The 16,210-nt window shown below is 35.0% G+C and overlaps 1 protein-coding gene across 1 annotated transcript in view; it reads left to right on the top strand.

The window, feature by feature from the left end:
- Positions 1–5,439: 5,439 nt before the first annotated feature.
- Positions 5,440–16,210, top strand: part of l(1)G0289 (plexin domain containing lethal (1) G0289) — a 44,838-nt gene continuing 34,067 nt past the window's right edge. The window contains exon 1 of the mRNA XM_076493173.1: positions 5,440–5,849. Coding sequence (XP_076349288.1) covers positions 5,753–5,849 — 97 coding nt within the window. The 5' untranslated portion in view covers positions 5,440–5,752. The remainder of the gene's footprint in view (positions 5,850–16,210) is intronic.

Below are 16,210 nucleotides of genomic sequence, written 5' to 3'. Positions count from 1 at the left end.
ACATTGCTAAGTGGTTAAGGCACTCGAATCGTAATGTGAGGGTCGCAGGTTCGAATCACCATAACTCCAAACATGCTCGCCCTTTCAGCCGTGGGGACGTTATAATGTACGGTCAATCCCATTATTCATTGATAAAAGAGTAGCCAAAGAATTGGCGGTGGGTAGTGATGACTAGCTGCCTTCCCTCTAGTCTTACACCGCTAAATTAGGGACGGCTGGCACAGATAGCCCTCGTGTAGCTTTGCGCGAAATTCAAAAACAATCAAACAGGTTTAGAAGTTTACATTAATCTCCTGCTGATTTATTACAGTGAGATCTGCGTATTCTTGGTCGGGATATATTTGTAACCCTCATGACAGATCAGTAGAGAAATAATGTGGAAATGGTGGATTGATATTGAAGATATTACTTAACAGTGGACAGCCATGGATTCGTACAAGGTGTTCTTGGAAAGTTAAAAGATATATATATAAAAAACTATATGTATGATTTAGCGCAAAGCTACTTGAAAGCTATTTTTGCGAGAAGCTAGAAGAGAAACGCCGAAACTACTTCATTCCACATTCTGTAAATAATGTGTTATTATTTGTTATGTTGTAGTATATATGGTATTAACTCGCATTCGTTTTATAAAAAGAGAGTAACCAAGCTAAAGGCACCTAAAGGTTACAGTTTTGAACAATATCTGGTCAGTTCATGTAACTCAAAGACAGAATGTACTTGTCAGTATTGCCAATCTAGAAAATTCAATGAGAGCAGATATCGCTAACAGGTGTAGAAATTGAAACAAACAACGCTGCTTTGAAATTAACACCGAAAATGTGTTTGTTCATGAGGTGAGGGTAATTTGAGTACAAGTGACTTATCAAATAACTTCTTGCTAATGTTGATGAAATCATCAAAGTATGGTAGCTGAGAAAGGTTTTGTTTGTTTGAAGTTAATCACAAAGGAACACAATGAGCTATCTGTGCTCTCCCCACGGGTATCTAAAACCGGATTCTAACGTTGTAAGCCTGCAAACGTACCGATGTGCTACTGGGATCAGTTGAAAAAAAAAAAAAAGCGTATAATAATTTAGATTTGCGATTCGTAACCTTCTTGTATGTTAAGTCAGGAAAATAAACTTGGGAGATGAAATATTTCCAAATGCTAGTTTAAGTTACTTTGTGCAATGAACTGACGTTACGTTATTATTGTTACAGAGTAACAGATATTTTTCTGAAGGAAACTGATGGTGCCCATTGTTCGAACCTATTATGTAACGATCCATGGTGTGGCTCTTGTTAATCTCTTCATATAGTTTGCTCGTTGCCGTGTCTTATTTTAAATTTTGGTAATATGTTTATTCCACGTAATTTTGAATCATTAATTATACCTAAATATTTAAGTTATGGAACAACATTTAGAAGTAAGTTTCTTACGTGTATTTCAGGAGGACGTTTTAATGTATAGTTGATTTTGAAAAGACAACAAAATTTGTTTTGGGAACATTAGTTTTTATTTTGTGTTTCGGACAGTATATTCAACAGTTTGGTTTAGAACAGGTTGTGGATTTTGACTGCTGTCAAAAGAGTTGATTTGCTCTTTCAAATCGCCACGTTGTCTGCAAATTGTGGCCATATAATTGCATATCGCCTTCATATATGATGAAAATGATGGGGCTTGGGAGTAAACTTCCCCAAGTAGGTATATTCCACATTTTCTGTGCATTTTCTAAAATATTAGATAACCAGTGAATAACACCTGCTAATAATTATAATAGTTTTTTTTGTCTTAAACCATTATGTTTTACATTGTCAAGTGCTTTTTTTATGTCGAGAAAACAGGCGACAGTGTATTTCCTATGAATAAGCTATCTACTGTGGTGTCAGTTAATTTAATTGAATGATCTGCTGTTTGCTGAAATTTTCTGAAACCTTTTTGAACTTCGGTTGATTTTAATGTGATCACCAGAAAAACTGAGGTCCTATTGATAAGTTTTTCTTTCTAAAATTTTGCCAACACAACCACTGAGACTAATTTTCTGACAACGTTCTGGTTTTTTCTTCTTTTAAAAACATAATATTTGCTTGCTTCCAACTGATTGGAATTAAGTTAAGAAATAAATGGCCAAATAATCTCCGAGTGTTCCTCTTAACGAGAATGACTAAATACATATTAACAATATTTATCATAAGTTCAAATTTACCACTAAGTCATCTAGATGGGAGGATTGTTTGTTTTTTATGTATATTTATGTATTAAAAGGCGTCAAGTAAGGATATAAAAGGAACTTCATTCCAGCCATCGGGAGTTTGAATTTTTATACAGTTTAGGACAGTTAATAACATGTTTGAGCTTGTTGCAAAAGACGTATTTGAGATTCGCTCAAGTTTTTGCAACAAGGAGGTAAAATAATACGCGGAGATATTAAATCTGTTATTTTGGTGATTTTGTTTGTTTTTTATCGGAATGAAACACTAAGCTACACAAGAAGCTATCTGTGCTCTGCACACCACGGGTATCGAAACCCAGTTTGTAGCAGTGTGAGTATGCAAACATACCGCTGTGCGAATAGAAGGCAATTTTGGTGTTTCCTTTCATGTTTGGTTTCTATAAACCCAAAAGTATTTGGTTCCCATGACATAAATTTGGTGAGTGAATAAAAATAGTGTAACTTTCAAGTTAGTGGGCTTACTAATAACAATTTTATAAATTTTCTTAAAAGATGACTGACGTTAATTAAATTAAATGATTCATTGTAATAATGTTCTCATAGCGAATATATCAAGAAAATGGACATTGTAAAACTATATACTGTAATAGTTTGTTTTAAACAAATCAGTGTCATTATTACAAGTATGTGGATTGTTTAAATATTATGCCATTCCTTTGGTAATACAGATATATATAAACTAAGCTTTAAGAACAATAGGTCCCCGGTGGGACAATGGTAAATACTTTGATTTATAACGTTATAATCGGGGACTCAATTCTCCTCGGTCGTCTCAGTAGATAGCCCGATGTGGCTTTGCTACAATAAAAAGTCATTAAAAGCTAAATATATGTGTGTGAGTTGCCCGTTTAATGTTCAGATTTATCCCCAACAAATCAGAGACACAAACTCAGCCCATATATTTTTAAAACCCTGACAATACACCGCTGCTATTTATGCCATTCCGAATTTTAAAGTATGGGACTTTTAATCAGACTATATCTATAGCAGAATATGTCAAGATATTCACGAATAATAACAATAAAAGTAAAAAATGACTCGCCTGTAGTGGGAATCTGACTTGGACAAACACAACCTTTGCTGCTTTAAGTGATTTTTTGATGAACTGCTTCACTTTTTAAACAAATTATACAGACAGCTTTTGGTATAGGGACTGATCACGAAGTGGTTCTTAGTATTTTCTCTGGAAACTGGATCTTTAAGCAAGTCGTTTGTGGTTTCCACCATCTTCTACACCAAGCAAACTGTCTTATGAATGTCTGGTCTTTCATCACTTATTTCGAATGAAGTTTTGTCAATGAAACAGCAGTAGCCAGCATTCCTGAGGGAATGTCAGTGAACTCCATGGATTGAACTGCATATTAGAAAGTGCAAATTAATAACGTTTACCACCTAAAGTGAGATAATTCTGTAAACAGTTAATTCACTTTTCCCACTAGATGGTTGTAAAATGCTGTAATGCTTCTGTTGTAACTATGTTCTTAGGTGGATTTTGAATCCAACATCGTAGAAATGTTGAGCCCTCAAACGTTCATTCCTTGTTTCGAAAATATTGACCGCTGATTAATCTATCCTGGACATTTTATTTCTGCAGTATTTTTATTCATAATTTATATACCATAATCCTACATAGTAGTAATTTAATAGAAGTTTTATCACGAAAACAAAAATAATTAGGGATTAAATGAGTAAAGGGCCTGGCATGGCCAAGCGCGTAAGGCGTGCGACTCGTAATCCGAGGGTCGCGGGTTCGCGCCCGCGTCGCGCTAAAACATGCTCGCCCTCCCAGCTGTGGGGGCGTATAATGTTGCAGTCAATCCCACTATTCGTTGGTAAAAGAGTAGCCCAAGAGTTGGCGGTGGGTGGTGATGACTAGCTGCCTTCCCTCTAGTCTTACACTGCTAAATTAGGGACGGCTAGCACAGATAGCCCTCGAGTAGCTTTGTGCGAAATTCCAAAACAAACAAACAAATGAGTAAAAGTATTAGTTTAAATATGAAAAAATGTCTATAAATAGTTTTCTGTTCTTACTATTTAGACACTCGGAACGGAATTGAAAAATAAGTGGTTTAAGCTGATGATTGTTTGCTTCTTTATTTTCGCGCAAAGTACACGAGAGCTATTTGTGCTAGCCTTCTAATTTTGTCGGCATAGCACGGCCAAGTGGTTAAGGCACTGGATTCGTAATTCGATGGTCACAGTTCGAATCTTCGTTACACCAAACATGTTTGCCCTTTCAGCCGTGAAGGCGTTATAATGTTTCGGTCAATCCCACTATTCGTTGGTAAAAGAGTTGGCGATGGGTGGTGACGACTAGCCGCCTTCTCTCTAGTCTTACATTGCCAAATTAGGGACGGCTAACGCAGATAGCCCTCGTGTAGCTTTGTGCGAAATTCAAACCAAACCTTAATTTTGTAGTGTAAGACTAGAGGGAAGCAACTAGTCATCACCACTAACTTTTGGGTTACTCTTCTATCAACAAATAGTGGGATTGACCTACCATTATAACGCTCCCACGGCTGAAAGGATGAGCATGTTTGGTGCAACAGGGATTCGAACCCGCGACCCTCAGATTACGAGTCTAGCGCCTTAACTATCTGACCATTATAATGCCCCTATAGACAAAACGGCGAGTATGTTAGGGATGACGGGGATTCGAACCCACGACTCTCAGATAACGACTCACAATCTGATGTTTGCAGGTTTGAATCCTCGTAACACCAAACATGCTCGCATTTTCAGCCTTGAAGGCGTTATAATGTGCGGTCAATCCCACTATTCATTGGTAAAAGAGTAGCCAAAGAGTTTGCGGTGGGTGATGATGACTAGCTGCCTTCCCTCTGGTCTTACGCTACAGAATTAGGGACGGCTAGCGCAGATAGCCTTTGTGTATCTTTGAGCAAAATTTAAAACAAACCACACCACAGACACAGCGCTGTACTACTAGGTGGCTTCAAAGAAAGAATAATGTTTATACACGCAGTATGCCTGTGTACGTGTTGTATGGTTTTGAATAATAAAGGTAAAAACAATACTAATTTATGTTGAGGAAAACTATACAACGAAATAATTGCAATTTGAGATTACAGAACACCGATAATATAGAATAATAACATTAGTCAAGTTAAATTTGAGGCATGTCTAATGCATTGAGAAACCGAGCTGAAAAGTAACACTAAAGGAAATCCTTGACATATTCATTAAAACGTAAATCGTGTAAATCTTACACGTCATCGCCTTGTGACTGTTTACACACTTTGTCTTAACTTTGTTTTCTCAGTGCAATTTCCGGTCTAAGAAATGTGCCAAGCCTATCCCCTTTCTTTTGCTCTTAGTATTAACATACTCAATATTACATTAATTGCAATAAAATGTGTTATACGAGTAACATCTTAATATAACTATTTTGTTACCTTTTTAAAAGGACAAAGTGTATTAGACTTCTTATTAGGCGTCTTACATCATCAAATTACCATATTTCGCCACTTGAAGGCGCTGCCGTATTTTTCTTTTACTACGATTATTATACATTAAATATGGCGGTTAGGGATGGATGGAGATTGAAACGTGTATTCTTACAAATTGTTATATTGGAATTATTATTCATTTTTGTGGCAACAACAGAACAAGAAAGTAAGCTTTATAAGATTTTCTAATTTGCTGAATCGAAGTTAATCTTAGCAGAAAGCATGTGGACCTACACGTTCTGTGATTAAAGTGATATATTTACGTTTTAACCCAAGTTTTACTACTAATTTTATTTAGTCGTGTGTTAAGTAGGAAAAAGATAGTAGAATAGAAGTAATGAGTAATAGTATGGTATGTTTTTGTGATGTGTAATAACCGAGTAATGTTTAAAGTACTTTATAATTTATGTGACTTGTATACAAGGTACTGTTATCTAATAATTTACATTCTTATATTACTACTATTACTACTAATAATAAAACAATAATATCCATTTAAATTTTTGACTCTAAGATTTAATACACTTGCGCATTTAAGAAATGCAACTAACGCGGTGATGTTACTTATTAATCTTTTCCGTAGTACAACTAATAGCCTAATAAGGTGTTTATTAAAACTCCCATCAGGATTGATAGAAGTGTTAAAAAAAACTAATAGGTTTTCTCAGATGTTTACCAGCAAATGAAATCTTTAAAAGTCACCTATAATCTAACTTAAGTGTAAATATGTAACTGCCCAGATTTTAGCCTTTGCTTTTCAGAATAGAGTGCCTTCTGATGGACAGTATAATTATCTTTGTTAAAGAAAATGTCTTTTATATGCAAAAACGGCTCGTTTGGGTTGAGAAAATATTTTACATAGAAGGTCGAAACGTTGTTCGCTCTTCTATGTAAAATATTTTCTCAACCCAAACGAGCCGTTTTTGCACATAAATTTCTCAACAAGTGGGTTTCTCGACATCACTGAAAGAAAATGTCTACTGTATAAAGAGTAGTAAACAGTTTTAATAAAAAGTAGGTAATTGTGTCATTGCAATGGTTACCCACTTTAAAAGTCCAGGTGTGAGGATTACAGAATTGTTGTTTATTTTAGTCATTTTAAGAAAGGTATGTGGATATTTCTTTGTAATTTATGCATTTTTTGGCATTGATAATCATTACATAGGTAAACTTCAGATGCTAGAGAATAGGGGTGAATAAAATGTGTTTTCATTTTTAATTGATCATTTTCCTTGAGCTTTTGCTAGTCTAAGTGGGTCAGTCTTCTTTTGAGGTATTGTAAAGGTGAAATGGTCATTATTCATAGATTCTTTTGTAAATTTTGAAAAGAAAAGAAGGTACTTGAGTAAAAAAATAAATATAAAATGTATTAACCTTGTTTCTAAAGATCCTATTCTGAGCTAAACAAATACAAATTAAGCAGAAAGTTTAAAAACAGGTTTAGGAGAATTAATTCCTCATGAAATATATCTACACTACTAAGGGTCCTTGAACAATATATAGAGTTAAATAAAAGCATGTTGACATTCTTTAAGTATTTGAATTTAAAAAAAAAAGTAACATTCATGTTGTTTAGAAGACTTTTTTCATTTATGGAACAAATGTATCTTATGCAGTAACTAAATATAAAAACTGTAGTAAATGATAATCATTGAACTGAAAATTCATCATGTCTAGTGTTTGGCACTGTAACGTTTTTTGTATAGAAATGTAAATTTTTGCATTAAATACATATGTTTAAGAATATTATTTTTACATATAAAATCAAATATTGCATATTTCATCACAAGTGTGTAAAATAAAAGAACAAATTGCAATGAATCTTTTTAAATTTATAACATTATTGATTGTAGTTGTAACCATCACCAAGTATGTAAACTACCCATAATTAGATGAAATGTAACTTTGTTGTACTATTTACATGAAGTAATACACACAAGTTTAGTACTGATTCTTAAGACTTTGTGAAACATATACTTAAACATTATAGGAGTTATGCATATTTAAGAATGTTATTTCATCATCAGCTGCACAGTTTAACACATTTGGTTTATATAATCTTTCATTGCTATAAGCACACATGTTTCACCTTTAGTACATATCAAGGTCACAGTATGGGATACACATGTTGGATAACCTTTCTTTTAGTGCTGAAAGTTTTACGTTATTGACATATGAACATGGAGATTTATACTAGCATGAAGAAAGGGTATTATTCTGTTTTGTACATATACTTCCTCTGTCTCTAAGTTTTCCAGTTTGAGATTAAGGTGAAATATTAAAACACATGTTCCTTTGTTTACTATTATGGATGTAAAATTAGTTTTGTATTGGGAGAATTGTACACAAGTAAATTTGACAGTTAGGTAATTTTAGGTAATGTAACTTTATAAAGTAATTACTCTTAATATAATAAGTACTGCAGTAATTAAAGTACCAAACTGGGTATTTTGTAATAAATTCTAATCAGAGTAGGTATGTTGTTGAAGTGGCAAGTTTCATTTAGTTTTGATTACAGTTGATGAAGCTTCTTACTAGATATACATTTAATCCAACTAAGTACAACAGTTTATCTTTTGAAGTGGCTTAAGACTAACATTAACACATTTGATTGTTTAAAAAGTTATTAAATTGTAGGTGGTTTTAGATTTAATATTTCTCTCTTATGTTTTTACTTTCAGACTCCTCTAAAGAATTAAAATTGAATTGTTTTTCTTTATGGAGACACATTGTTGGCAGGGTGTAATTTTAGATCCATTTCCTAGGAGGATAAAGAATTAGTAAATACTAATGGGTGCTGTTGTTCTCATTTCTTTGTTTCACGAAACTGGCTTGCTGAAACTTTTTATCTTTTTTATAAACATTTATACATTAATGGCAAATATAGCTAAAGAAAAGTTTTACTGAATTTTATTTCTTTACAACTAAGAAAATTCTATTTTTCAAAGCAAATAAGTTGATGTGTAGGTATATGTATGAGTGTGTGTGTGCATCATTGATTGTTTAAATGTTTAAATATATTTACTATTTGTTTTTTGTAGTTTAGGGTTTTGTGTTACAAATAATCAGGTAACCATATTTATCTTAGGTTATAAGAACAAGTCTTTTAGCTGTTGCTTTAATTTGAGACTTCATGTGGTTTAGGTCAAGTAATGAGGATAGAAAAATAGGGAAATTGTTTAAAAAAATGTTAGATTTTTCTTACTGATGAGTTTATTTTATTTGAGGTTAATGTTAAATGGTCAAGAGTTAAGAACTGTTTCTTTAATGCTTAATTTTAGTGAAAAAATGAAACCTGATGCTGCAGCTTTTAGCAAGTCAATCACATATCTAATACCAGTATCCACCTGAAGGCTGAGTTTAGAAGTACATATGTAACTGCCATCTTTTATTTTGTGTAGCTGTTTGTCAAAATAGTTCCAACAAATGCACAGGAAGATAAATGATAATGAACAAAGTTTTTAGTAATATTAGCAGTTTAACATTGTTCTTTTCTAAAAAAATATAATGCCTTTCTGGTAATGCACACTAAAATGTACAGTCAGAAGTTATGGATTGTGATATGTTACCCTAGTGCTATAATGAGTTGAAAGGTGAAATGAATAAGTATTGGCACATGCTCAGCTGACTAATGGTAAGACCATGCTTTGAATCATTGAGGTGGAGTAGTTGACTCAGGTGGATGTATATGTAGATAGCTTGTTACAGGAACTAAATGTTCCAGGAGAAAACTAGTTTGTGAAAAATATATAATTGTTGTGTTGTACCAAACCCTAGATGTTACACCCAAAGATTTAACAACTATCATCATGATGAGTTGTTCTTATTTATAAATTATACTGGTAAATTGTATGTATTGATCCTTCCTATTTGCAGTCTGATATATTTCACATGGTTGGTGTCATATAACCTACCTCTTTGTGCCACTAAACTGTTTCACTCAGATTGTGCAATTTTAGTGTAGGTATTTAAATACATATATATCATATAATTAGATTATATACATAATTGTACTTAATTTGAAGCTTTGTACTGTTACTTTTGGTTTGTGTTAATGAAGCTTCCTGAAATAGGTGTAAAGTGAAACATTAAGTATATAATTAAATAACAACATTTTGGTTGTTTATTTCTGGTATTAGTATGTCTTCTATACACAAATATGTACCATAGAAATTAAATAACACAATATAGTTTTCACACCAACAGTTTTTCATGCAATTTGATTTTACAAATAACATTTGGACTGCTACTGTGTCTCTCACATGGTATATGACAACCCTGGTATATGAAATATCTTATTAACACTGGATATAAGAAATATCTTGGGGCTGATACACTGTTATACATTCTTCTTTACTTTCATTCACTCTGTCAGAACCTTTTGGATAAAACTGACAAATATGTGATGGTGTTACCTATTGCCATATGGAACAAAAACAGTCTTTGTGAAATACCTTACTCTAATAGTACTTTAGTTTGTTTATGTTTTAGTCAAAGACTGTTCTGTATAAATATAATGGATAAGTAGTACTTGTGAAAAACAACTTGTAATTGACAAAGATTTTGGGTGTGTGTGTGAGAGAGGGTACTTATTCTAAAACCTGAATATTTTAGAAACAAAAATGTGTGGGTGAACAAGTTCAGTTTTAAAGTAAGAGTTTGAATTTTTGTCTTGGGATGCTTGTACTTTGAAATATATTTAAAGAATTATAAGCATGAAATTGAAGAGTTCTGATATATATATATATATAAATTTTCTCGTTTTTTGAATGATGCTATGAATCAGTTGTTTTGCATATATTCCAAAAACTTCAAAAGCTTGGGTTTCAGACATCATTACTTTTTAGTAAGAAACAAAATGATCATATTCATTTTGAGCTTTTAAAGGAAAATTTGGGAAGTTTAAAGAATGATAAAGATCCTGGACCAGTTAATATTTCCCCAATGGTTTTGAAGAAGGTTAAGGATTGCATTCATGTGCTTCTTTGTATTGTATTGTTTTTTGTTTTTTTTTATAAATTATGTAAATTGACTGAATAATAAGGTTTTAATATTATTGGCTGTGAGTAGAATACTGCTGCTTTACAAAAGGATTTGGGGTTATTTTGTGAGTTGGATAAATAAATGATAGAATGCATTTAATTACAATAAATAATACATGTGGGATATCATAATTTGAATTATTAGTATAATAACTCTTACAGTTAGTGGCAGGACAGAAAAGGATTTTGACTTGTATTTACAAAAATATTGAATAAAAACCTAAAGAAGTTGCAATGTTACTGTAGAAGTCATTATTAAACCACATTTAGAGTGTTGTATCCACTTTTTGGTGCCTTATCTCAGGAATTGAATTGTTGAAAAGGGTTCAGAAGAGAGCTACTCAGATTATACTTGGAATAGAAAGGTTATAAGGGTACAGATGAAGACTTCAGAACAACAACAACAAAAAGAGCTGAGTGGAATCTAATTGAGGTGTTTAAGATTGTTAAGGCAGTTTATAGTGTTGATGTACCATCTTCATATTTAATGATGAGTGTGTTAGGAGTAAGACAAAAATATAAACTTTTAGTCATCTTCGGCTAAGATAACTTTAATTTTCTAACAGTGTTTGGTTTTTGGCGTTGGTTGGCTTTAGATATGGTGTGGATACAGTTAATAAAAGGGAGTTTTAGGGGTAAATATTTGAATGACAGAGGCTGGCTTTGGGTGTTATGTTAAAGTTTAGTTAATAGGATAATTTAGATACATCTTGTCATTAACGTGTGTGTGTGTGTATGTTGGTAGGTCTCGATAAGTAAGTGGTATATAAAGAAAATTACACGTAAAATGTAACTGCATAGTTAGTTACCTCTGTTAAAAATATAGAGAAACTGGCATAATTGTTTGACTTATTATTTTAGTATAATGTGGCTTAATTTAAGATTAATCACTGTTCTTGAATCATGAAAGAACAAAGTTTCAAAGCATATTAAACTTACAGCTTTCATTTAAGAAAGAAACATTTTAATAAACACACAATGCATTTTTTTCATTTCATGCAGTATATTTCTCCAATTAATAACTATATTGTGGAACTTGTATTCCACCTTCAATAATAAAAATGTACCGTTCAGTAAGAATATCCTAATTAGTTCATAGTAAGTGACTTAAAAGAACTCCATAATCACTGAGAAAATAAGCATAGTACTAGACATTGTTATAGTACTCTAATTTGCCCATCTATATCTTTTTTTCTTGTGGTTTTTTCTTTTCCAGGATATTTACAAATAAGATTACTTCTTGTCCCTTATTGTCACGTCATTGGAGAGTTTCTCTTTTGGTAGATGTCTAGTCAGATTTATTGGTGGTACATCCTCTGGAATCTTGTGAAAGTGATATCAACAGGATTCCTGGGATTTATTGCAACCAGGTTTTTTGCTGAAAGTATGCAGTTGATCTTGTTTTACCAACAGTTCCAAAGATAGTTATGGTGCATTACCTTTGCTTTGGACCATTTAGGCATTTGGATATTGTAAACCTAATTAATTATTTTCACTACAAAGTATGGTTCTCCTCCACACTTTGGAGTTTCTTCTTTCTTGTGATAAGAAGTATTCAACCATATTGTTATCTTTATGAAATCTAGTCTTATGGGCATTAATATAGCAACTTTTCATTTTATCACAAAATTAAGTCTTTCTTGGTTAAAGTCATTTTTGTTACCTGTATTCTTCTGATTCATGAGAGTTCTTCCAACCATCAGCCCCTCTGTACATGCCAGGGTGTTTGATTTTCTGCACTCTAGTCATTGGATGCAAGTACATTTGTTATAACTTCTTGTATGAGTGGGACAATGACCAATTTCCTGGGTGTGGATTCCTGTACATGGGGAGGGGACCTCCCAGAGAAGGTTCTGTTCTTTCAGTTTACTTCTTCTGGGATGTAAACATCCACCCACATCTTTGCAGTGCATGGTGACCCATGAAGGGGAGCAGAGGATTCTGGTGGTTGAGGGGTCCAGCCCTAACACAACACTTTGGCCTTGAATTCCTGTAGAAGGGCAGCCTTGGAGTGGCCCGCCTAGAGTCAGTCGGCTGGTCCACTTGGGCTAGGGTCAACCAAGTACCAGTGTTGGATGTTCTTAGTAGGTGTTGTGGACATTGTATCTGATGCTGGTGTTTGGATATAGTGCTCACGAAACCCTGGCATTGTAGTGCATCCCGTGGTAGGGCTTCATGGTGGGTGGGGTCAGTGGGCACCAAAATATTCTTTTCTTTATTATGCATCTTCCAAATAAAAACTTAAAATAGTGAAAAACAGTCCATAGGTTAATGACCACATCTTGAAGATTCTGAGCAGCAATCTTCAACATCTGTAACACCTGTTGCATCTCATTTTCTTGGATTACATTTTCTTTCAGACAAATCTTTAGGGCAGATGTCTCCCTTTTTCATTCAGAAGGGACTAGAGGGACTTGCTGGCTCTCCAAAGCCAGTAAAGAAGCTTCAATCTGGTGACATATTAGTGGAAACATCCACATCCCAACACAGTAAACTCCTCTTGAATTCAAAGGCAATTGGGGATGTACCTATTGAGGTTACACCTCATGCTATTTTGAATTGTTACGAGGAGTTACTGTTGAGAGGGATTTGAAGAACATCCCCATGTCAGAGATTCTTGCTGGTTTCTCCACCCAAGGAGTTTCTGCAGTGAGGCATATCTCCACTTGCAAAGATGGAATTATGATGCCAACCAATGTCCTCTTTCTGACATACATCACCACGTCCACCTGCCACCATCAAGGCAGGTTATCTTAATTGCAAGGTATGGCCATACATTCCAAACTCTTTCAGATGTTTTCAATGTCAGCAGTTCAGTCACTTAAAGACATCATGTTGTGGTTCCTTGACGTGTGCTCATTGCAGTGGCAAGGATCACAATGCTTATGAGTGGGAAATGAATCCTTGTTGCATCAAGTGCAATAGCTCTCACCTATCATACTTTTGTTCTTTCCCTAAATGGTTGGAAGTAAAAGAGGTGCTGTGTTTGAAGATGATTCAAAACATTACATACCTTGAGGCTTGAAAGTTTCTGTCCACAACTTCCTTTGAGATTTATGCTGCTGCACTTTGTTCCATTGCTAGAGTGGAAGTGCCAATAGATCTCTCTGTGCCTCTGAAAGAATTGTTCTCAAACCATATGAAAAGTCTTTTGTCCTCCATGGTTAAAACGTTAATGAGTAAACATCAACACCCATCTCTATCTCTAACATTCATTTCAGCAAACCCCAAGTTCAATTTTTTTTGGTTCCAGGTATTGGATATCCTTGGGCACATCTTCTTCTCCCGTCCCATGATGCAAAACAATCATTTGCTCACGTCTTCAATTGCTGGTATACTCTTCCAACAACAAAGACCTGCCCAATCGACCCAGGGCAGGATCCATAGAGGTCAAAAGACCTCCCTCGAATAAAGACAATAAAGAAAAAAGATGTGGTCGTATACAGGAAAGCTCTCCATCCAATTCACCTACACATAAATGAAAATTACCATCTTGATACAATGGAACTGTCGAGATTTTCATTCTAATCTGGATGACATCAAAACACTGATTGCTTCCTCCCATCCTATATGTCTTTCCTTACAGGAAACATTTCTGAAACCTGCCAGTACAGTCACATTTCAGCATTTTTTTTGTTGTACAGAACTTACAGGCTGTGTGATGGACGAATGTATGGAGGGGTGGCACTGTTAGTTGTTCAGCATGTAACCACCCTGTCACTACCACTTGACACACCCTTGGAGGCTATAGCCATCTGTGTTTTCTTAGGTTGTACCATTAGTGTTTGTTTCTACCTGTTGCTTGGAGAGACTTGATAAATCAGCACTTGATGCTCTCATTGAACAGTTGCCATCTCCCTTTTTAATCCAGGAGGATGGACATCATTCCCTCTTGGAAAGTGCTGATATTGATGGGGAGGGGTAGCTCCGTAGAGCATATGCTCTCTGATTACAACCATTCTCTTTTCAATACTGGTTCTTGTACTTATTTTCATGCACCTGGTCAGCCATTTACTTCTGTTGATCTCTTAATTTGTTCCCCCTCACTATTCTCCTATTTTTCATGGAGGGTTGACAGTAACCCATGAGGCAGTGATTATTTTCCTATAGTTTTGAGAGAGACTTGCCGTGGTTGATACCGCCCAACCCGCGTGCCCCGATGGAAGCTGGATCAAGCAAACTGGTCCTTTTTTTCTGCTCTTCCAGAATCTAATCTTGTCACTTTCTGTAAGCCGTCAATAGACGACTGTGTGGCAGCAGTAACTGATTTGTATAAAACATGCAGCTGCTCAATGTATTCCTAAAATCTTGACACATTTTCCATGATATCCTCATCCATGATGAAATCCTGCCTGCCAGATGGCATGGAAGGTTTACAAACGAGCCTGGGAAAGTTTTTTTAGTTATATGACACTCGAACTACATCACTTTTTAGCACGTTCCTTGCACGTGCACAGTGGGTAAGACGTGAAAGCCAGAAGGACTCATGGATTAAGTTTACAACCAGCATATCTTCTATCACTATTTCCAAAGTCATGTGGGACAAGATTTGAAAGGTCAGTGGGCAGTATAATACTGTCCTTTTCTCAATCCTGCTCCCTGATAGCCAGGAAGTAGCTGATACCCGGAGCATTGCCGATACTCTAGGTGAAAGCTTTTCCCAGGTATTTAGCACTTCTACTTTATCCTCCACCTTCTTAGCCATCAAGACCAGGGCAGAGCGATCACTTCTTTTCTTTCGAGCTGATTGTCTCTATGACTGTCAGGCAGTACATATCGTTCAGGCAGTACATATCGAATCAAACAACCTCCTCTCTCCCACCCAGTTTGGGTTCTAACGACAGCACTCCACCATGGAACACCTGATTCAACTTTAAATGCCAATCAGAGAAGCTTTTCTCAAATGACATCTTGTATCAATATTCTTTGACATTGAGAAGGCTTATGATACAACATGGAAGTATGGCATTTTGCGAGACCTTCATGTATATGGGTTGCGTGGCCATTTGTCCATTTTTATTCTAAATTCTTTTAATGGACAGGTGATTCCAAGTCATGTGGGTTTGACACTTTCCCGTTCTTTTCTACAGGAACTTGGAGCCTCTCGGGACTGTGTTTTGAGTGTCACACTTTTTAGTATAAATATTAATGCCATCACTGAACAACTCCCTCTTATTGTTGCAAACGGCCTCTATGTCGACGACTTTCACGTCTCACGTCAGTTGTCGAACACGAGGTATATTGAACGGCAGCTACAGACTGCCCTCAATCGTTTACTGAAGTGGACTACATCAAGCTGTTTTAACTTCTCTCTCTCTCTGAAACAGTTTGCGTGCATTTGCCGCCAACGGGATATTAACCCTGATCTTGAACTCCGTATCGGTGAAGTTGTGCTGCCAGTGGTCCCTGAGACAAAGTTCATGGGGTTTATCTTTGACCTTAAGCTGACCTTTATACCACACATCAAGCAGCTACGGGTCAAATG

This window comes from Tachypleus tridentatus, chromosome 3, assembly GCF_004210375.1.
Source record: "Tachypleus tridentatus isolate NWPU-2018 chromosome 3, ASM421037v1, whole genome shotgun sequence".
Lineage (NCBI taxonomy): Eukaryota > Metazoa > Arthropoda > Merostomata > Xiphosura > Limulidae > Tachypleus > Tachypleus tridentatus.
This window is presented reverse-complemented; position numbering and strand designations above follow the sequence as displayed.